Here is a 22,925-nt window from a genome sequence, read left to right as displayed (position 1 = left end):
CTTAAAATTCCTTTTTTTTTTTTTCTTTTTTTTTTTTTACCATGAAATAAAGTTATTTAGATTTTTTTTTACAATTCTGCCTTTTTTTCCCACACTGTTGAAAGTTTATATCTTACAATTGCAAAAAAAAAAAAAAAAAAAAAAAAAAAAAAATTGTATAATTAGTCAGATGTAAACTCGAAAAAAGCCAGATGTTAGAGATAAAAAGTTGCAATGATACAGTTTGTTTTTCTTGTGGTAGAAAAAAAGACTTTCATATATATTTCACCCCCTAAAATACAATAAAATCTGAAGAAATTAAATTTTGCTTGTTTTACCACAGAATAAAAAAATAATAAATGTAATTGCAACTTTTTATCTTTCCATTCAGGCATTCTTTCTCATAATTCTGAGTTTACATCTTGCAGTTCTGACTTTTATCTTGGAATTCTGGGTTTACGTCGGAAAATTCTGACATTTTTACTCAGAATTCTAAGTTTACTTCTCGCAAATCAGACCCTATTTTTGAAATTCTGTTTACTTCCTGCAATTCTATTTTTTTTTTTTTTCCATAATTTTACATCTCAAACTTCTTTTTTTTTACCATGAAATAAAGTTATTTAGATTTTTTTTTTACAATGCTGACTTTTTTTTCTCCACACAATTGCAAGTTTGTATCTCAGAATTGTGAGTTTATATCTTGCAATTGCAAAAAAATAAATAAATATTTTTTTTTTTTTCTGTGGTGGAAAAAAAACCCTTCATATATGTTTCACCCCCTTAAGTATAATGAAATCCAAAGAAATTCATTTTTGCTTGAAGAAAATACAGCCTCTTTGTAGGGTAGGTCCATTAAAGAGATGAGGTTGTTTCAAACATGTATGAATATCTTTCTTTTGCCAAACACAAAAGAAATTTTGGGTAACCACAGTTTTTGGTCCCCATTGACTTCAGTAGTATTTTTTTTATCACACTATGGAAGTAAATAGGAACCAAAAACTGTTTGGTTACACACATTTTTCAAAGTATTTATGCTCAGCAGAAGACAAAAACTCAAACAGGTTTGGAACAACCCGAAGAATTTAAATTTTTGGGTGAACTATCTCTATAAAACATGTTTGCATTGTGCCATTATTATTTTTAAGCATTTTGCATTCATTCCTCTTTATCAGCATTACATTTTATTGCTCAATAGGCTTTTTAAGGGATTTGAAACAAAACCGTGTCCATGGTTGGAGTGTATCTCTTATCACTCTCACGCTCCTGATCCAGACTGTGCTATAGAATAAATTACACCTCTATCAGTCTATCTGACCATCATACAAAAGCAGAGCCACAATACCAGCCAAAGAAATGAGCATCGGAGGGATTAATATGCTTTAAAATGCAATCGATACCATTTGATGACTGCACAAACAAAACGATTACAGAACAATCTCTTGAGTTAACGATCGCTTTAACAGTAATCTGGATTACGGCCCTCATGAGTTTTGTATTGTGCTGTGTGGATACGCTCTAATCTCATTCAGACCGAGAAGGCAGATGAATCTGATTGGTTGCAGTTGTCCTAAACAACAATGAAAGGCTTGATGGCACAAATCTTGCAATTTGATTAATGTTGTCTGATAATATCAGCCTTGAGCTGTTATCACACATAGACACAACTAAGAAAAAAAGGCTGTATGTGAAATAAATGACTAAGAAAATGCCTATGCATTGCTATTTCAATGTATAACAACATAATACATTTCCTTGATATTCTGATTATTATTGGGCTACAGTAACACTGTTGCCGCAGGCTGAAGGGAACCCTGATAAAAATCCCCCCAAAACGCCATTTTTAAAGACCACCCTTGAAACACGATTGGACTAGTTTTGAGTAGCAATTGGGCGGGTTTTGTTGTGAAAATCTGGCAACCCTAGTTGGGATGTATCAATGTTAGAATTCTGGCTAATGCTGATGAGCCAATAATTGTTCTTATGCTATGGGTGAGATTAAGTAGCTTTACTATTTTGTTACATTAAAAGCTGTAAGTAAATTTAGGCATCACAGCTTAATGTGCAATAAGAAAAAAAAATGCACCAAGGCTGCATTTATTTAATCAAAAATGCAGTAAAATCAGTAATATTGTGAAATATTATTACAATTTAAAATTAGGTATGTTCTATTTGATTATATTTTCAAATGTAATTTATTCCTGTGATGCAAAGCTGAATTTTCAGCATCATTACTCCAGTCTTCAGTGTCACATGATCCTTCAGAAATCACTCTAATATGCTGATTTGCTGCTCAGTTTTGATTGGTGCTCAGTTATATTAATAATGGTTCTTGTTATTATCAATGTTGAAAACTGTTTAATTTTAAAAAACAGCTTTTTAAATATACTTTTTTTTTTAGGATTCTTTGATTAATTTAATGAATTTAAAAAATTGTTGTGACATTATAAATATTTTTATTGTCACTTTTCATCAGTTCAATGTGTTTTTGCTGGATAAAAATATATTTTTTTTATACTTACCCCAAATTTAAGCAGCAAATCAGATTTCTGAAGGATCCTGTGACACTGAAGACTGAAGTAATGATGTTGAAAATTCAGTGTTCCATTATAGAAATAAATTACATTTACAATATATTCAAATAGAAAACAGTTATTTTAAATAGTAATAATTTTTCACAATATTACTGTTTTTACTGTGCTTTGATCAAATAAATTCAGCTTTGGTGAGCAGCAGTCTTCTTGCAAAATCAGTAAAAAATATATATTGAGATTTATACTGAAATCTGAATAAATAAGTTTTCCATTGATGTATGGTTTGTTAGGATAGGACAATATTTGGCCGAGATACAACTATTTTAAAATCTGGAATCTGAGGGTGCAAAAAATCTTAAGGAAATCGCCTTTAAAGTTGTCCAAATGAAGTTCTTAGCAATGCATATTACTAATCAAAAATCATGTTTTGATATATTTGCGGTAGTAAATGTACAAAATATCTTCATGGAACATGATTTTTACTTAATATCCTAATGATTTTTGGAATAAAAGAAAAATCATTTTGACCCATGCAATGTATTTTTGACTATTGCTACAAATATACCCGTGCTGCTTAAGAGGTTTTGTGGTCCAGGGTCATAGTGTCCACTATGTCACCTTTTACAAATTCAGGAGTGACTTCTGTATTCTCTTCACATTCAAAACAAGAAATCAGGGAGTCACTACCAAATATTTGCAAAGTGTAATAGGCCTTTGAGACTTTGGCTGGATTGTTTTGCTAGTTAGACTGATCACTTCAATGCTTTTGCACGTCTAAAAAAAAAAAAAAGACATCCAACCCCAATTTGCGTCACACTAATTTCCGTTCTAGAGTTACAGTCCCTCAGAGTCTCTCTCTCGCTCTCTCTGCAGGGCCCTGAGGGAGGGTGAGGAGAAGAAAGGAGACATGAAGGAGATAAAGAAAAGGCTGATGAGGAAAGCAGGAAAACAAGCGCACAACCGCGCCCGGTGGCACAGGATTCCCATTCAGCCCCGGACAGGGACAGAGCGGCGCCAGCGCACGGCGACTGTGTAAGTGTGAGAGCAAGTGTTTCAAACCCCAAGCATCCTAGTGGCCGATCAAGTGTCTCCTTCTAAAAATAATGGCAGACAAGACAGCTCGCAGTGTAAGTGTGTGGGAGAGTGTATTGTCATGTGTGTGCATTCAAGCTTGCATGCTAGCACATGTATGTGTGCCATAGAAATCATTCTGTAGCACCTGAAAGCAGAGGATGAGATCAGAAGAGTTCATGTTGCGGCTGAAGGTCAACGTTTGACACTCGTGTCAGGGTGCAGGGTAAACGTACAACAGAACAAACTTTATATATTCAACACTGTCAGAAACACATGAGATATCATCCTTGACTATAAACAAGGATTAAAACATCTAGTGATAAACACAGGGAATGAGCTTAATTTTGAACTGAAAACTGTAAAGCTCACCCAAAAATGAAAAATCATGTTGTTCCAAACCTGTATGAATTGCTTTATTAAGACGAACACAAAAGAATCTTGGTAATTAAACAATTCCTGGCTCCCATTGACTTCCATAATATGGAAAAAGCTACTATGAAATTCAGTGGCTGCCAGCAAAGAAATTAAGGTAACACTTATAAATAATGCATTATAAATGGTTATTAAAGGGTATAATGCATTGTAATTATTCATAATGTGCTTTGTAATACCTTATATCTTGTTGTAAATAATTATAACCGAATTTAAAATGCATAGTGTACCAATAAATTGATAAGTGTTATAATATATTAACTTTGGTTATAAATGTTTATGATATTGTACAAAGTGCATTACAAGGCATAGGTAATGCATTAAAACTACTTTTATGTCAGGACTGATAGCCTTGTGGGCAGTGTTGCCGACATATGGCGCAGTTGCGCTTTGGGTGTCCCGAGCTTGAGTCCCGCCTTGTGGACCACGTGGATTGGGGACCCTGTCCCCCTCTCTCTGTCCCACTTACTTCCTGTCATATCTCTACTGTCCTTTCAAGAAAAAAGCAAAAACACCACTTTTATAATGCATTATTAATAATTACTTTAAGTAATGTGTTATTGAAATTAATAGAGGTTTTTACTATGATTTTCCTTGGCTGTCTGTTGCTTAAATATTACTTTTTGCTACCCTTCATGGATACAAACTAATTTTTACAGGTGAAATACAATAATTTCAGTAAAAATCAGCTTGATCTTTCACATGAAGATTTTTATGATGAAGAGAAATTTTAAAATACAACTTTTCTTTGAAATAGAAATATTTTGTAATATTTATTAATGGCTTTACTGTCTCTTTTGATCAATGTAATTCAACCTTATTATATTCATCCTATATATTATATTATTACATTATATTACATTATTTTAAATTACATTATTATTATATATTTTATATTATATAATGTAATGTATTATGTTATATTATTACATAAAATTACATTACATATAGTATTCTTATTATATAATTATTTTAATAATGTGAAATATTATTATTATATATTATGAGTATATTATTATTAAATTTTATTTTATATATTTTATATTACATTATTTTATTTTATATTATATTCTCTAATATTCTCTAATATTATATTATATTATATTATATTATATTATATTATTATTTTATATTATATTACATTTTTTATATTATTTGTGACCCTGGACCCCAAAACCAGTCTTATGTAAAATATATTATTATATATTATATAATGATTATATTATTATTATATTATATCATTTTATTTTATATATTTTATATTATATTATATTGCATTATATTATATTATTGTTTTATATTATATTAAATTTTTTATATTATTTGTGACCCTGGACCACAAAACCAGTAGCACGGGCGTATTTGTAGCAAAAGCAAAAATACTTTTGATTAGTAATATGCATTGCTAAGAACTTCATTTGGACATCTTTAAAAGCGATTTTCTCAGTATTTTTTTTTTTTTTTTTTTTTTTTTTGTTGTTGTTGTTTTGGGGTTTTTTTTCCTCACTCTCAGATTCCAGATTTTCAAATAGTTGTATCTCAGCCAAATATTGTCCTATCCCAACAAACCATACATCAATGGAAAGCTTATTTATTCAGATTATGTATAAATCTCAGTTTAAAAAATCTGACCCTTATGACTGGTTTTGTGGACCAGGGTCACATATTATATTTTATTATATTATTATAATATATTATATTATATTATACTCAGAAAATTGCATTTGGTTCTAGTAGTGGTTCTAGTAGTTTTTTTTTTTTTCAAATTTGACTTTTTCACACATTACCTTCATAATCTCTGTGTCAATAGAGTTAAATGCGGGAATTTGAACATTGTCGTTGAGACGACGAGATGTCTGCGAGAGCTGTTGTGTTTGATGTCAGTATCGAAAACATGCAATCCAAAACAAAACCTGGAACGTTTGTTTCTGCGTTCCATGAGCATCTCGTATCGGTTTATCAACCGGTGTACGATAATCCGGATGAAGATAGCAATCCCGCTTCTGTTTGTTAATCCCTGTCGGAATGTGTGTGCGTTACCCGTATTAAGATACTGATCGCACATATTACCTCCGAATGAACTCTTGAGTAAAAGTGACGTTGAAGCATGTAAAAGCACCATGTTAAACAAGCATTCTGTTTTTTTAAAACCTTTTTTCACTTCAAAGAACCTTTTGTGGAATGGAAAGATTCCATGGATGTTCCACATGGAACCACAGATGCCATAAATGTACTAAATTAGTTTGTATGAGGTTCCATTTTCGTTAGAATGTTGCCTTAGGAGGGAGCCACCTATGCAGACAGCAAGATTTGGTTTTGAACAAAGCCGTTGTGTTTTCTAGCAGCAGGGACACAGCAGGGCTGAAGCATGAGAGATGAAAAGTTGCGCAGTTCTGTGTAAGTTCAAGACACTGAGTGTCATCGGGTCACAGCGCAAACAGCTCACGTAGAGCTCGTGGGGCAGCTTTTGGCGCTCATGCAGAGCTCCAGATAAACCCACCAATCACAGGTCTGATCGCAAGCTCAGGGTTCAAGTGTGTGTCAAGGATAGAATGCCCACCGTTTTCCACTGTCCTCCTACAGCAATGTATTCTGGTCATAGTAACACACAAGGAGGAGCTTAGGAGAAACAGATGAATGGATTCCATTGTGATAAATCCAAACATCTGAATCTCATGAACTGTTTTGCAAATATGTCATAATCTTGAGAGTGATCATCTTTAAAGGATTAGGAAGCTAAAAATGATGTTTTTACCCTTATGTTATTCCAAGCCCATATTCTGTTATTCTGTTTTTCCATACAACACAAAAGAAGATGCTCTGAAAAAAAAGTTTACAGTTATTTTATTATTATTATTATTTAGAATTTTCTATTTAGTGCATAATTCAAATATTAGTTTGTTCCTCTCAAAAAGCATCATATGGTGTCAGAAGACTTGAAGTATTGCACATGATATTTGTTTTTTGTTTTTATTTTTTAACAGATGAGGCCACTGATGTATTTATATGTAAATGAGCTCCTACTGAAAATCATTTAATCTGTTAATAAGAATACAGATTAAATCAAATAAAATATAGATATTATTTTTATATATTTATATAATTATTTTTATTTTTAAGTTTAATACGCTTAAATGAACATTTGCTGAAACTGAAATAAAGTAGGTTTAAGTTATAAAGTTGAAGTACTAAAATGATTTAATAAAAAAATAAAGCTAAATAGAAGTATGAAAAAATGAATAAAATGACAAAAGCATGTAACAATTACTAAAACAAGTAAAATTAAAATGAAAACCGAAAATATTAAAATAAAAGATCATTCAAAATATTAATTAAAATAGTATATAAATAATACTAATATATGAGATTAATTGGAATAAAGCTGAAATAAAATGTAAATAATAGAAGACACTCTTAAAAAACTTCCATGAAAATAATAAATAAAATAACTGAAATAAAACAGATGAAGAACTAAAATTAATTAAAATAAAACTGAAACAAATATAGATTGGAAGTAAACAGAAATAGATTTTTTTTTAAAAAAAAAAGCATGTAAGAAAATTACTAATATTATTAATAGTATATAAATAATACTAAAACATGAGATTAATTGAAATAAAGCTGAATTTTAAAAAAATAAATAATAGAAGATACTTCTAATTAGAAAGTTTGCCTTAGCAGCTAACTGAAATAAAATAGTTGAAGCATGTAAGGAAATTACTTAATAACATATAAATAATACTAATAAAATAGTTGAAGAACTAAAATTAATTAAACTAAAACTGAAATAAAAATAAAACTATATATATATATATTTTTTTTTTTTATTTTATTTTATTTTTTTTAATGCCAAAAACATGTAAGGAAATTACTTAATAGTATATAAATAATAAAGTAAAATAAAATAGTTGAAGAACTCAAATTAATTAAACTATTACAACAAATTAATTAATTACAAAAAAATTAATTAAAGCTAAACTAAAATATATAAAAAAAATAAAATGACAAAAGCATGTAAGAAAATTACTAATATTATTAATAGTTCATAAAAAATACTAAAATATGGGATTAATTGAAATAAAGCTGAAATGAAACATAACAATAAAAGACAATAAAAGCAAAAAATGAAAATGAGATTCTGAACTGAAATAAAATAGTTCAAGAACTAAAATTAATTAAACTAAAACTGAAATAAAAAAAAAAAAATTGAGCTAAACAGAAATAAAAAAAAAATAATAAAAATAAAAATGTTCAAAGCATGTAACAAAATTGCTAAAACCTAAATAAGTTTTGATATTTTTATGGTAGGAAATTTTCAAAATATCTTAATGGAACATGATCTTTGCTTAATATCTGAATTATTTTTTTTGATCATTTTGACCTACACAATGTATTGTTGGCTATTGCTACAAATATACCTGTGCTGCTTACGACTGGTTTTGTGGTGCAGGGTCACAAATATGAAGGTGAATAAATAATAATATGTTTTTGAATGAAGTATTCCTTTAAAGAAGAAAATTATTTTGATTTCTGTCAGCGCAGTATTTTTTGGTAACATATGCAAGAATAGCCAATTTTTAAAATATGCAAATAAAACTACATTCCCATCATGCCTCTGTGCTCTAATCTACTACTGACAGCCTCTGTCACTGCTAGTGTAATTACAGAGAGAGGACAGGAAAAAGTCACTCACACCCATTAACTATTGAAAATAGTTCTTCCAGTTCTCTTCTGGCCATTTATCACTGACTGACAGAAGAAGAGAAACAAGAGAGAGGTGAGATGTCTCGACCTCCGAATGAGTGATGGCCTTCTCTGTTTCTGCAAACTGTCAATCATTGCAGACAAAAGTTTTGTTCCATACTGTGACGCTGCTCATTAAAATGGCTCACAGTTCACACTCCTGACAGGTGATAATAATGCACTCTGTGAATAGGTAAAGTACGGTAGTGTGTTGGGAGGTCAGGTTATGACTTGTGTAAAATGGCTCTTGGCGGTTTAATCAAGCATAAGATGACTGTCAATGATGTGCTGAGTGAGGAATGCTGTCTCTCTTCTCAGGCAGGCTGATTCAATGATCTGTTGACACCGTGTGCTTAAAATGCTCAAAGAAGTGTGTTTGGCTGTGAAGTGATGGTGTTTTGAATGGCAAGTGTTGAAGGCAGGCCTGAGAACTTCTTAGTGTTATGCCTACTGTAAAACAGAAGTGGCCACTCTTAGAGATTAGAAGTTGGCTTGACACACAAAAGCATTGATGGCCAAACTATACTGCCCTTTTCTGGTGGATGTAAGCAGTGCAGCACAACTCCACCTGACTTTAAGGAAGGTGCTTTGCCTCCATCGTGTGGTCATAGTACCACATACTATTGCTGTAGTATATAGTATGTTAACACATTACTGCGAAATTATTTGTGCCTACATTTACCTATATACATATGCAACAATTATCAAGAGTACAACAGAGTATATACTGTCAGCAATACTGGCACACTGTTTTTTTCTTGCATATGCCAGATTTTAGAAAATGAGTATTACATACTCTCTGAAAATTTGCATACTGTATAATGGTTTTGATGGTTTTGCAGCACCTTCGGATAATCATGTAATTGAGTTTCTCAAAATTAAAGTCTCTTAAACCGTTTATGTTGGGACTACATGAGTCATTTTTATCATGTTAACTGAAATGCATGGGTAGTTTTTCATTCCCAGCATGCTTTTCATAGTTGGGAGAGAAAGTGTTCAAATTAAGTTCATGCATTTTTGAGTAAAAGCAAAGACCTGTTAGTGTTTAGTATTCAGTTTGGTTGGGTGTTTAAAAGAGTTTCTGTTGTTAAAGTTTTTGTGGTTACCATTGCGCTGAAAAGTTTATGTTTGTAGGATGGTTATATGAATGGAGTAAGGATCAACTGTTATGTGTTTTCAGGGTCAATGCTGATGCCGATTATTACAGATCAAGTAGCCCGATAACTAATATATCATATAAAAATTAAAATAAATGTCAAAATTAAGAATGACAAGGACTGACAAATATGTTCTTTAAATGCTTTTAAATAATTTTAAGTTAGGTGGTTTTGAAAATGACCAATACCAATAAGGATAAAATGCTTAATATCTGCACCGATAATCGATATTGTGTTTTTGAGGGCCGATGCTAATACCGATCATTACAGATCAAGCAGACCAATATCCGATATTTTAAACTGTTTTATCGTTTAAAAATGAAAATGAATGTCAAAATTAAGAATAATAAGGACTGACAAAAATGTTCTTTAAATGCTTTTAAATAATTTTAAGTCAGGTGGTTTTGAAAATTACCGATACCGATAAGCATAAAATGCTTAATTTCTGCGCCGATAATCGATACTGTGTTTTTTTAGGGCTAATGCCGATACTGATCATTACAGATCAAGTAGACCGATAACCGATATTTTAAACCGATATATTGTGTAAAAATTCACAAATGTCAAAATTAAGAATAACAAGGGTTCTGACAAAATATTTCTTTAAATGCTTTTAAATTGTTTGAAATCAAGTGGTTTGAAAATGACTGATACTGATAAGCATAAAATGCTTAATATCTTCACCGACAATTGATCATGTGTTTTTCAGTGCTAATGCCGATACCAATCATTACAGATCAAGAAGACTGATAAACAATATTTAAAACTGATATAAAGTGTAAAAATGAAAATTGATGTCAAAATTGAGAATAACAAGGGCCCTGACAAAAAATTTTTTTTTGTTTCATTCAATGAAAATAAAGTAGCTTTACAGACTAAAAATGTATGGCTATGTAGATAAATTAAATTTGCCTTAATAAAGTGAGAAAAGACAAGCAGTATATACATATTCAACAAATGTTTTTTTTTTCTAAATGCCAAGTAAAAAAAAGTAGAAAAAGAGAATATTTCTTAGTAACTTTCTCATTTTAGACGTAATTTAGTGAAATTGATAAAAAAAAAAACACTCCTGTGTTCACTTAATTGTGATATTGTGACCATAGATGACTATGTCATGATTTTATTTGAGTTCAATAAATTAATTGTGAGTTTAATATCTTATTTTGGTCATTCCAAACCAACCTTCTATTTTTTGTGAAATATAAAAGAAAGTTTTTTTTTTTGTTTTTTTTGATCTGGTTATCAACATTCTTCAAAACATCCTCTGTTCCACATAAGAAAGTTGATCAGATTTTGGGTGAACTATTCCTTTAAGACATGATGGAGACATGAAAATGTACTACTGCAAAGTATGGAATGGCCTATCTGATGGCATTCTTTCATAAATACAATTAAAAAAAAAAAATATATATATATATATATATATATATACCACAAAGAAATATTTAGCATGTTATTATTAGAATCTGTTACATGATCAAATCCCTTCTCCCTGTGAATGTGTGTCCCCTCATCTGGAAATCCGCAGCATGTCCTGCTCAAGATGTTTGCAGCATCTCAAACCTACAGTGACGTCACCCCGAAAATTCGCAGCTCCGATCACTACCTCGTTAATTTAGCCGTGTGATCAGAAATGGCGGAAAGATTACTCGATGTCGAGCTATTTTTGTCTCCCAAAGCTCATTAGGTGCGGAAGGGTGACGGTGAAAACACAGCACGCGCACGAGAGAAGCGGCTCTTGTGTATCTATCCCTAGCCTTTGAGCTCAGGTTACCGCGAACGCCGCTCTGCGTCCGAACGCGTTCCAAAACACCCGCTTCTATATTCTGGGGGGCAAAAATCAGACTCCATCGGACACTTCGAAGAACAAGCTGTTTGAAAATGTTGACCCTGCTGTCGGCTATGTACTTGGTGGTGCGCACGGCTTCGGCGCAGGTAAGACGCCTCTCCTTGACAACGGAGGCGTAAGATGCAGCATGAATGCACCAAACGTGCGATTTTTTTCTTTGAGAACAATCAGTACGCTTTAAAATACTGGCGCTATATTTGATGATTTTCCCACATCTTGCATGCTAATGCACTATTCACCATATAACTAATAGTTTCCATTTATAAAGCAAGTGATTTCATGCTGGAAAATCCATTTTAAGATGGTTGCTGTGTTTTGGAATGTGGTAGCTGGTTCATAGCTGGTCCAAGGTAGCCAAACTAGTGTTTTTCTGGTCCAAAGTGGTCATTAGATTTGGTCAAGCTGGTCTAATCTTACAAACCATTTTGGACCAGCACCAACTAGGTAGTCATACCAATTCTAGACATAAACCAGTCGATGCCATCCTAGACTAGGTAAAAGCCATCTTGGAGCTGCTAGAAACCAGGTAGCATATTCAAAAACACAGTTACTAAGCTGGGATTGGGTGAATGATTAGTCTCATTCATTATGCATGCCTTGAAAACCTAGTACGGCGGGAGGGCAGCGACCTTTTTGATGATTAATTTATGATGCTTTGGCAAGAAGAGTCCAGCACCATGGATAGCACTCGCTCCGGTCTGGATCTCCACCCTTCCAACGGCGTGTTATGTAATGTTAACTTGGCTGAAGTGCCTCTGTCCCGAAACAGGTGCAGATATCTGCATCAGGCTGTGGGTGATCTGTAATCCTTAAGTATGAAAGGCTCTGTATTTTAAACACACACAACAATGTGGATCACACCAGTGAAACACAGAGAGAATCTGTTCTGGTGCTGTGATAGTAAAATGCATCATTGAGCCTGAAGGAGAAGGGGTCGTGGAACAGATCCAAGCTTATTAGAGGCTTTTAACATCTGAAATTGTTAACCCAGGGTCATTTTTAATCTTGAGTTAGTGTAATCATAGGTTATCTTGCTCCGTGGACAAACTTTAGCCAGGGTTAGTAGAAGTTTATTTTTAAAGTCTGTTTCACATGTTGACTTTTTATAACAACATACTCTAAAGTTAGGGAATGTAGTCACATTATATCGGTTATGAGATTCAGTTTAGATCACAATGAGAACCTGCCATTAAATAGTTATTTTGATTTATCAGCAAAATGGTAAAAATAAATGCAAAAACATAAAAATAATAACAAAAATAGTGTCACAAATCGTCAGTATACTGAGATATATCTCTTGTGACAACAAGCCTTGATCTCCCCTTTACCTTTAGCACCACAATTTAGAGTTAACTTTGTTTTGGCTAGACATAAACCCAGGATATAACCATGTAAAGCCTGATATATGAAATAGTAGTCAGAAAAATGTATATGTATTTTAAGTGAAACCGTTTACTGAACCTTAAGACAAAAAAGTGTGATAGGAAAATATGCAGCTGATACTTAAAAATTTTGTTCAGAGGCCCAAACTGTGTAAAATGCAGTTTAGTGCATTTGCTGATATTTTTCTGGCGAAAAAGTAAGATGAAATTCTGATAGCTTGTAATGTAAATCAATGTAGATAAAATGCATTTAACTATTAGCTGTCATTCTATATGTGACCCTCGACCACAAAACCAGTCATAAGGGTCCATTAAAAAAAAAAAATTGAGACTTATACATCATCTGAGAGCTGATACTCTTTGAAATTAAGCTTACCATTGATGTATGGTTTGTTAGGATAGGACAATATTTGGCCAAGATACAACTATTTGAAAATCTGAGGGTGCAAAAAAATCAAAATACTGACTACTACAGTTGTCCAAATGAAGTTCTTAGCAATGTATATTACTAATCAAAAATTAAGTTTTGATATATTTATGGTAGGAAATTTACAAAATATCTTCATGGAACTTGATCTTTACTTAATATCCTAATGATTTTTGGCATAGAAGAAAAATTGATCATTTTGACCCATACAATGTATTGTTGGCTAATGCTACAAATATACCCGTGCTACTCATGACTGGTTTTGTGGTCCAGGGTCACCAGTAGTAAGGTGATATTTAAATGCTTAGTTTTATGATTAAAGCTCTGTAGCTTTTATTGTGGCGCAAATCATATTAATCCAGTTCAACACCATGATGCAATGATTCTTGAAGTATAATTGAAAGGCCTTTCATTATGAAAAGTTAACCATCAATGGGTGCCCAACCCTGTTCCCGGAGATCTACCTTCCTGCAGAGTTTAGTTCCAACCCTGATCCTTCAGATCCTAATTAGTTGGTTCAGGTGTGTTTGATCAGGGTTGGAGCTGAACTCTGCAGGAAGGTAGATCTCCGGAAACAGGGTTGAGCACCCCTGCAGTAGATTGTGGCCTTTAGAGGAGAAATTCATGCATCAGATACAAAACAGTAGGTTTTTAAGGGTTAAAAACATGCAGACATTTAGCAAAACGCACTACAGAACTGAAAGCACATGAGCTATTTGACCTCACTGCTCTCTTTAGGAAATGCACGTGGTCTTACACGCTTCCTGTTCAGCCAGAAAGGACCTTTCAATCAAGGACAGTGGAGTTCATGAATTGATACTTGAAAGTGAAATGTCTGTGCAGATGAGTCAGAAATGTGTCTGTGCTAACAGAAGGGGTGCTTATTTTAGATTATGCCAGTAAGCTCTAGTATAAGTTAAAGTATGAATCTAGTAAAAATGCTTTTATTTTGAAATGCAAAACGCAAATGCTCATTACAAATTAATAGCTAAATTAGTAATATGCTTATTCTGTTTGTCGTTCATTCATATAGCTCAGATAACTTCACCTAATCTGTTTCAGCTAGATAATTAAGTTCATAAACTAATCAAGGACTCAAATCTATCACCATAACTCAAACAGAGGTTCAAAACGCGACCTTTATACGTTTTTAAGGCGTTATGTTCTATATATGGAAGTTGAGGGGGCGTGTAGGATGGAAGAGCGTCAGCGCGGATGCTCATGGGAAAATGAGTTCTTTCCGTGAGCTGATTAGTGGAGAGCGCAGCGGTATGAACTACGTATCCCAGTGTACCGCATTTCAGTGATTGTGAAAGCGTATGACATTTCCATACAAGAATAGAGGTGACCCTACCGTCCAGTCTGAGTGGCAGAGCAGCACATCTTTGGCGCACATCTCAACCTGCACAATCAAATCTGAAACATGGTGAGATTCTCATCCCTCCATTTTGGTCTTGCATTGTATTTTAGCATGAGTCCAAATGTGCAACGTTTAATGTGAACGCTTTCAGACGAGATTTAGAAACCTAAAAATCTGTTTTATTGTGAAATCTGTGGGTACGAGCCACGTAGCGATTTATATTAAATATTTTGAAGCAGTTTGCACATACGTTAAACCGCCATTTCCGCGTTTGTGGAGTGGGTGTAGCGTTAACTCTGGGGTGGCATCTTTTGTACGCATTGGCACTGTTTTGTCGAATTTTTGTCAAGTTATAAATACTTAAAGCGTATGATTTACGTCGAAGTTACAGTTTCGCGCTCAGAGTGACGTTACCATCGTTACAGTGCGTCGCGTCGCGCTGAGCATCAGTTGCATCACCGTCTGATTCATCCATTCAGTCATTATTTGAGGATATACACACAAATTATGATGTATCCCATTCATACAAACAATTATATGCGCATGACCAAATCTATGTGACATAAACACTCATTCCAGAACGCTAGGCCTTTGGTTCACATAAATAGGTCATGTTATTGACGCCAATGACTTTGTGTTTCATTTCAGGCCGAACCGATCCGTGTGCTGGTGACTGGCGCAGCCGGACAGATCGCTTATTCTCTGCTCTACAGCATTGCTAAAGGAGATGTGTTCGGCAAGGACCAGGTGAGACCGAGACTGGCTGTGTTATTGCGTAATAGGACGCTGGAGGGAAACCGCAAGTGGAGCAAACTGGATTTTAAACCATTCTCTTGTGTTATATAAGAATGTGTGATTAAAATATGCCACTCTCTTGGTCCCTCTGTGATGCATGTCTATGTTTAGAACAGCGAACTGAATGTTTGTGCAATATATAATATATGTGCATGTAACAGTGCGGATATTTAGTCGTTCGGACTCGGAAGAATGTTTAGGTTTTCGATAACAGATAATACAATACAACTAAAGCAATGATAAACAGACTATTCCCATGTAACAGGGAACGTTCTCAGAACGCTGGCTAATGTTCTGTCAAATTTAAGAAAGAATTTTCTTCCAGTAGTGTTAATAGAAAGTTTTCTGGTGTTTACTAACATTCTTAAAACGTTAGCACAAAAACGTTGTTTATACGTCATTTATGGAACGTTTGTCCTCTCATCTTAACGTTTTTTTAAATGTTACTACATGTTTTGGAATGTTTGAGAAACATTTAAAAGTAACATTTCCATAGCGTTTGCAAAATGATACAATCAAATGGTTATTCATGTAACCAAAAACGTTTTATAAACATTTTTAAAAGCTGGGATCATTTGATAGAAACATTTTAAATATTTTTAAAAAAGATAATATTGCTAGGAGTTTTGAGATTTAAATGTGATTTTAGTGGGTCATTCATATGTGACCATGGACCACAAAGCCAGTCATTAGTATCAAGGGTATATTTGTAGCAATGGCCAAAAATACATTGTATGGGTCAATATTATTGATTTTTCTTTTATAGCAAAAAAAATTATAAACATTTTTAAAGGTGGATATTTTGTGCATTCATAGACCCTTCAGAAATAATGTTTTCATAATTTAGTGGGAATGTTTAGAACAGATTTTTGTTAGCTGGGATCATTTGCATATGTAGCAATAGAAACATTTTAAATATTTTAAAGATAAAAAAGATAATATTGCTAGGAGTTTTGAGATTTAAATGGTTGCAATTACTTTATATTTATATATTTATTTATGCATTACATTTATGGTGCTTGTCAATAGCCAATATTGAAGTGTTAGATTTTAGTGGGTCTAAAGTAAATCTTGTGTTTTTTTAAAAAAAAAAAAAAAAAAGGTTGGGTTGGTTGTTTCTAGAAGAAAATACATATGTGACCATGGACCACAAAGCCAGTCATTAGTATCAAGGGTATATTTGTAGCAATGGCCAAAAATACATTGTATGGGTCAATATTATTGATTTTTCTTTTATAGCAAAAAAAATTAGGATATTAAGTAATGATGTTCCATGATGATATTTTGTAAATTTCCTACCATAAATATATGAAAAAGTAAGTTTTGATTAGTAATATGCATTCCTAAGCACTTCATTTGGACAACTTTGAGGGTGATTTTTCTAAATTTTTTATTTTATTTTATTTTTTTAAATTTTCAAATAGTTGTATCTCGGCCAAATATTGTCCTATCCTAACCATACATTAATGGAAAGCTTATTTATTCAGCTTTTAGATGATGCATACATCTCAATTTAAAAAAATTGACCCTTAAGACTTTTGTGGTCCAGGGTCACATATAGAGTTCAAAATTCAAAGCCTATTTCACATAAATATTGCATTATATTGCTTTTCTTGCTCTCTCTAGTCAAGCCTTTCACAATGTGTTTTTTCCTATACAGGATCCTACTATTTGAGAACATGTATATATTGTACTACTGTATTAAATGTGTGTTTCTAAAGTGTATATGTGTTGCACTGCAAGTATTCTATTCCAAACATGTTTTGCAGTCTGTCGCTGATGCAGTGTAACATGCTTGTTGTTTGCCTCCCCTGTCAGCCAATCATCTTGGTGCTTCTGGATATCACTCCCATGCTGCCTGTGCTGGATGGGGTCGTCATGGAGCTGCAGGATTGTGCTCTTCCACTTCTGAGGGGTGAGGGGTTCCTCCTGTTGATTTAATTAGTTTAGACCTTATCACAGTGAATGATTATATAAGGACATCAGGTAGAGGAAGATGTGAAAGATGTTTTTATTGGACTCTTAACTGACAGCTTGACTGCCCCTGTCCCAGCCAACATCTGGAATGTATTAAAATGCAGAAAAGCAAGCATGACTCTGCAGAAGAGGCCTGCAGCAGAAAATAGAATGTGCTACACTGTATTTGAGGAGTTGGGAGGTGTAACCGGCACTGAGTGATCTTATTGGCTCATGCTGTAGGATAGTCACAGACCAATGAGAAAAGTGATGGTGCCTAAACAATGGGAGGTGCAGGGGCGGAGGCCAAATAACAAGTTGTGTCACGGAAGTCATGCTTCGGTTGAAGTCCATGCTGATAAATAGATCTGTACTGAGTCTCATTCTAAAGATTATCAATGAAATGAGCCAATTTAGGCAACACTGAGGGTCTGATAAATGATTTATGGTGATGAGAGATGAAAGTGTCAAAAGATAATGTCAGCATGTACTTCTGAGAAATAACAGGTCTAGGTACAAACATAATGAGGCTGTGTTTCCCAATACTGATGCTAAAATGTTTGCATGTGCAGTTTATCATTTAGTAGTTATTTAATAGTCTTGAGGCTCAAAAGTTGTTTTCGTGAACACTAGAAAAAAAGTTGCAATATAAAGAATAACTTGTTTATTAGCAAAAAGGATATTTTTAATTCTGCAATTTATTATTTAATTAAAAAAATATATATATTTTTTTAATTAAATTATTATTTTTATTTAAATAAAATAATTAGCAGTAATAGTTGGGAATTTGTTGGCCTGTGAAATAAGTCTTCTGTATCTTTTGCTTTTTCTCTCTTACATTTTCACAGAGGTTATTCCCACTGATAAGGTTGAGGTGGGCTTCAAGGATCTTGACGCTGCCATCTTGGTGGGCTCTATGCCCAGAAAGGAGGGCATGGAGAGGAAGGACCTACTGAAGGCTAACGTGGCCATTTTTAAAACCCAAGGTGAAGCACTGGAGAAGTACGCCAAGAAGACCGTCAAGGTATAAGATTGCAACAACTAATGTAGCTTGAATCCATTTATTTGCAAATGAATTCCGATTTTCATGTGAAATCTGTTTTATTTTCTCCCAAATTCCATTTTATTTTTATCCAAATTCAGTATTTTTCTTTTTTTTTTTTTTTCATTTCAATGATTAAATAACAAAAAATATTAATTAATTGAAACCATAAAATTTCCACAGTTTATCAGCAATTTATTAAAAGTTTAACAAAAATTAATTAAGACCCTATGAATTTATTTATTTTTTCTCAAATTCAGTTTTAATTTGAGCAAGTTCTGTGTTTTTAATTAATTTTTTTGGATTTTGGATTGTTTCATTAAATGTTAATGATCAAAAACATCTCTAATTGAGTTTTAAAAATAATTTTCTTATTTATTTATTTATTTATTTATTTTAGTTATTTATTTTTTCAGAAATACTGTGTTGTGTATTTACATTTTTCTGGTAAATACATTTTCTGGTAAATATTCCTTAAAGAATAATGTTTTAATAATAATTGTATTATTAGTAGTAGTAGTATCATTACATAAAGTAATAAATTTGTCACATTTTCTTCAAGTTAAACCGAACTTTTATTTTGATGGGTTGCTGTGAAGACCTTTAAGTTTATTTTTTTTAAATATGACGATAGTTTTTCTCTACAAAAATGGTAAAATGCTCATGAAGTGACACCTAGAGCAATTCTAGAGATTTTGTTTGTGTTAATGTGTTCATATTGAGACAGCAGAGCATCATGCGCACTTCAGTATTTGCAGCTTAATATTTATAGACACTAGTCCATATCGCGTTTTGATTTACGTGTTCTGACCTACTTTTGATTTATTCATCCAAAATTTGGCAAATTCCGTGACATTCCACATTATACAGTAAATTCCATTGTTATGACTGGATTCTGCTATTCTGTCTGCTTTTTCATGTTCATGTTTTTCATGTCCGAAATCACATGGCCCTAATTCAGACATCAGTCACTGGTCAGTGTTTGGTGTTTGTCGTTCTGCCACTCACTTTTCCTTTTTTTTTGTTCCACAGGTGCTAGTTGTCGGAAACCCAGCGAACACCAACTGTTTGATCGCCTCCAAATCCGCTCCCTCCATTCCAAAGGAGAACTTCTCCTGCCTGACCCGTCTGGACCACAACAGGGCCCGCTCTCAGGTCCGAACCCCACCGCCTCATTCACCTTCAGTTGTTATTCTGCTTTATTGAAGTCTCTAAATCTTTGTGCTTTCCGGAGCTGCAGGTAACCAAGTTTTTCCAATGATCATCATCCACATCTAGCTTAGTTCTAGAGCAGCAATATCTAGTTATGGACTCTGGAGTAGTTCATAGACCAACACAGTGACCTAATTTTAGAGGGACTGTTGGTTGACATAATTGGCACTTATTGCACATACAAGCCCTTTGCTCACCTGCAGTTTTCTTTCATGCCTGTAGGTGGCGATGCGTGTTGGCGTGCCCTCTGACAGTGTGAAGAATGTGATTATCTGGGGAAATCACTCCTCAACTCAGTACCCAGATGTGCACCATGCTATTGTGAATCATCATGGGAAGGAGATGGCAGCTTATGACGCAGTGAATGACGAAAGCTGGCTGAAGGGCGACTTCATCACCGTAAGTCTGACAAGAGACTCTGTAGAGTTATTAAACCTTTTTACCCACAAAATTTAGCTGATACTGCGATAATGTGACTGTAGCTTTACACATGATGTTTTGTAGCTTAATGGTTTTATTTATCAATCTTTTCATTTCTTTTTACACCAGACGGTGCAGCAGAGAGGTGCAGCTGTCATCAAGGCCAGGAAGCTCTCCAGTGCAATGTCTGCTGCCAAAGCCATCTGTGACCACATGAGGGACATCTGGTTCGGCACTCCAGATGTGAGTTTGCACCACGGGAACCCTTTCCTGATAATTTACTGACCCCCATGTCATCCAAGATGTTCGTGTCTTTCTTTCTTCAGCTGAAAAGACATTTTTGAGGAAAACATTCCGGGGATTTTTCTCCATTTAGTGGACTTCAATGGGGATCAACGGGTTGAAGGTCTAAATTGCAGTTTCAATGCAGTTTCAAAGAGCTCTATACGATCCCAGCCAAAAAGTAAGGTCTTATCTAGCAAAATGATTGGTCATTCTCTAAAAAAATACAAATTTATATACTTTTTAACCACAAATGCGTGTCTTGCACTAGCTCGACTTCATGCTGGTGTTGCCAACTGTTGCTAGATTTAGCAGCATTTCAGACTACCTTAGCAACTTTTTCTTCAAAAAGCACCTAGCAACTGTGACTCAAATGATAAAAAGGCACATTTTCCCTTTAAATTACACAAAAAGAGGCAATCAAACGTGTCTAGCAGTACACATATCGTGAATTAAGTTGCTAGTTGCAATAGTTTATATAGTGTGCATGCATGATAAATAATAACAATTGTTAATTTATGATAACACTTAGTTTGCACTTATTGTTCAGTTAAAAATGTGTAGAAAAATGGAAAATGTACTGGTAATTAAAAAAAAAAAAAACGCTGTAAAAATCAATACAGAAAATTCCTTCAAATTAACACAGTACATTGTGCCCCATTTTACACTTTTATAAAAATGTAGCATACTAACTTACAATATGCTGCTAAAAATTGTTCAGAATGTGTACTTTTACTAGTTAATAATAAAAAAGCATAAAATATGATTGTTCAAAAATGTGTAAATATTCAATAATTCAATGTTGTATTTAAAAATAAATATATTATTTATATTTTAATATTATTATATATTTTTAATAACAAATCTAAATTAACAAATCATATTCATAATTTTTTTTTTTTTTTTTTTTGGCTGAGATTTGAGTGATTGTGTATTGTATGCAGTTTTACATTGTGATATATAATGTGTATATAATGATGTCATCACGCAGTGACATCACAACATCATTTAGCAACTTTTAGCAACAAATTGTCCGGCCTTTAGCAGCTTTCCCTGAAAATTAGTTGGCACACTGCTTCACGCATTACATAGTCACGTTGGAAAGGTCACACATGGCATAGGCGGAAGTACCGACCTAGTGTTTACAAAGTGAACGTTCAAAGACTGTCAATCACCATTTTACAAAAATGGGTAAAACAACGATGTTAGGCGATTTTAAAGTCAATTTGAACCTTCAATCCGTTGGCCACCATTTAAGTTTACTATATGGAGAAAAATCCTGGAATGTTCTCCTCAGAAACCTTAAGTTCTTGACTGAAGATAAAAAGACATGAGCATCTTGGATGAGATGGGGGTGTGTAAATGACTGTGTAAAAGAAGTGAACTACTCCTTTAATGCTAAATAAATCTCCTTCCGTCTCTAACAGGGTGAGTGGGTGTCTATGGGCGTCTACTCCACTGGTAATTCCTATGGAGTTCCTGATGACCTCATGTACTCCTTCCCTGTTATGATCAAGGTTTGTCTTCATCAAGTATCTAAAAAAACACTGGAATTTAATCATGAACAAAAGAAAGCATTTGGAAGTCATACTAATAATTTTTTACCCCAACAGAACAAGACCTGGAAGATGGTTGACGGACTTGCCATCAACGACTTCTCCCGCGGTAAGATGGATGCCACCGCCGCCGAGCTGGTAGAGGAGAGAGACACGGCACTCACCTTCCTTGGAGCATGACTTGATGTCTCCACGACAACGCGGCAGCCATTAGACTCTTCAAAGCCCCCAGAACCCCGACTGTAATGTTCTGTAGATTTCACAGCTGACCGTGTGCGTGTGTGGATATTCTCGTCTCTTAGCGTATGCGTGTGTGCGTGTGTGTTACTTCACAAGAAACGTTTGCAATGTAACTTCCTCTGCTTGGGGCAACACCTGAAGAAAAACATTTCCAATTAAAACCGTTACGCACATAGTTGTCCTGACCAAAATAAGGACCATCTGTCATACAACAATAAAAGGCCATGTGGAAAATTTTGTTGTGTATTTGGATTATGTTGTCATGTCCATCTCATATTTAGCTTTGAATACACATATTCTATAGGTGTGAATTTATTTACCTAAAGATATGAAGATTCTACATCGTAGACAGCATGCTAGGCCTGTTTATTTAGAAGATAAACATCAAATATGGGAATTTTATACTTATTTCAAAGCCTAAAAGCCTGAATATAAATTATAGAAAATAAATATTTTAGTAATACTTAATAATAAAGAAAAACTGCTAA

The 22,925-nt window shown here is 33.6% G+C and overlaps 1 protein-coding gene across 1 annotated transcript; it reads left to right on the top strand.

The window, feature by feature from the left end:
* The first annotated feature begins 11,553 nt into the window (after positions 1-11,553).
* On the top strand, positions 11,554-22,671 carry mdh1aa (malate dehydrogenase 1Aa, NAD (soluble)). Its single transcript, XM_051114355.1, has 9 exons — positions 11,554-11,851; positions 15,583-15,681; positions 17,548-17,644; positions 18,534-18,709; positions 19,760-19,882; positions 20,162-20,338; positions 20,489-20,602; positions 22,069-22,158; positions 22,255-22,671. The coding sequence occupies exons 1-9, from the start codon at positions 11,798-11,800 to the stop codon at positions 22,375-22,377; spliced, it is 1,053 nt and encodes a 350-aa protein (XP_050970312.1). The 5' UTR covers positions 11,554-11,797; the 3' UTR covers positions 22,378-22,671.
* The last annotated feature ends 254 nt before the right edge of the window (positions 22,672-22,925 follow it).

Source organism: Labeo rohita, chromosome 1, assembly GCF_022985175.1.
Source record: "Labeo rohita strain BAU-BD-2019 chromosome 1, IGBB_LRoh.1.0, whole genome shotgun sequence".
NCBI classification, from domain to species: Eukaryota; Metazoa; Chordata; class Actinopteri; order Cypriniformes; family Cyprinidae; genus Labeo; species Labeo rohita.
This window is presented reverse-complemented; position numbering and strand designations above follow the sequence as displayed.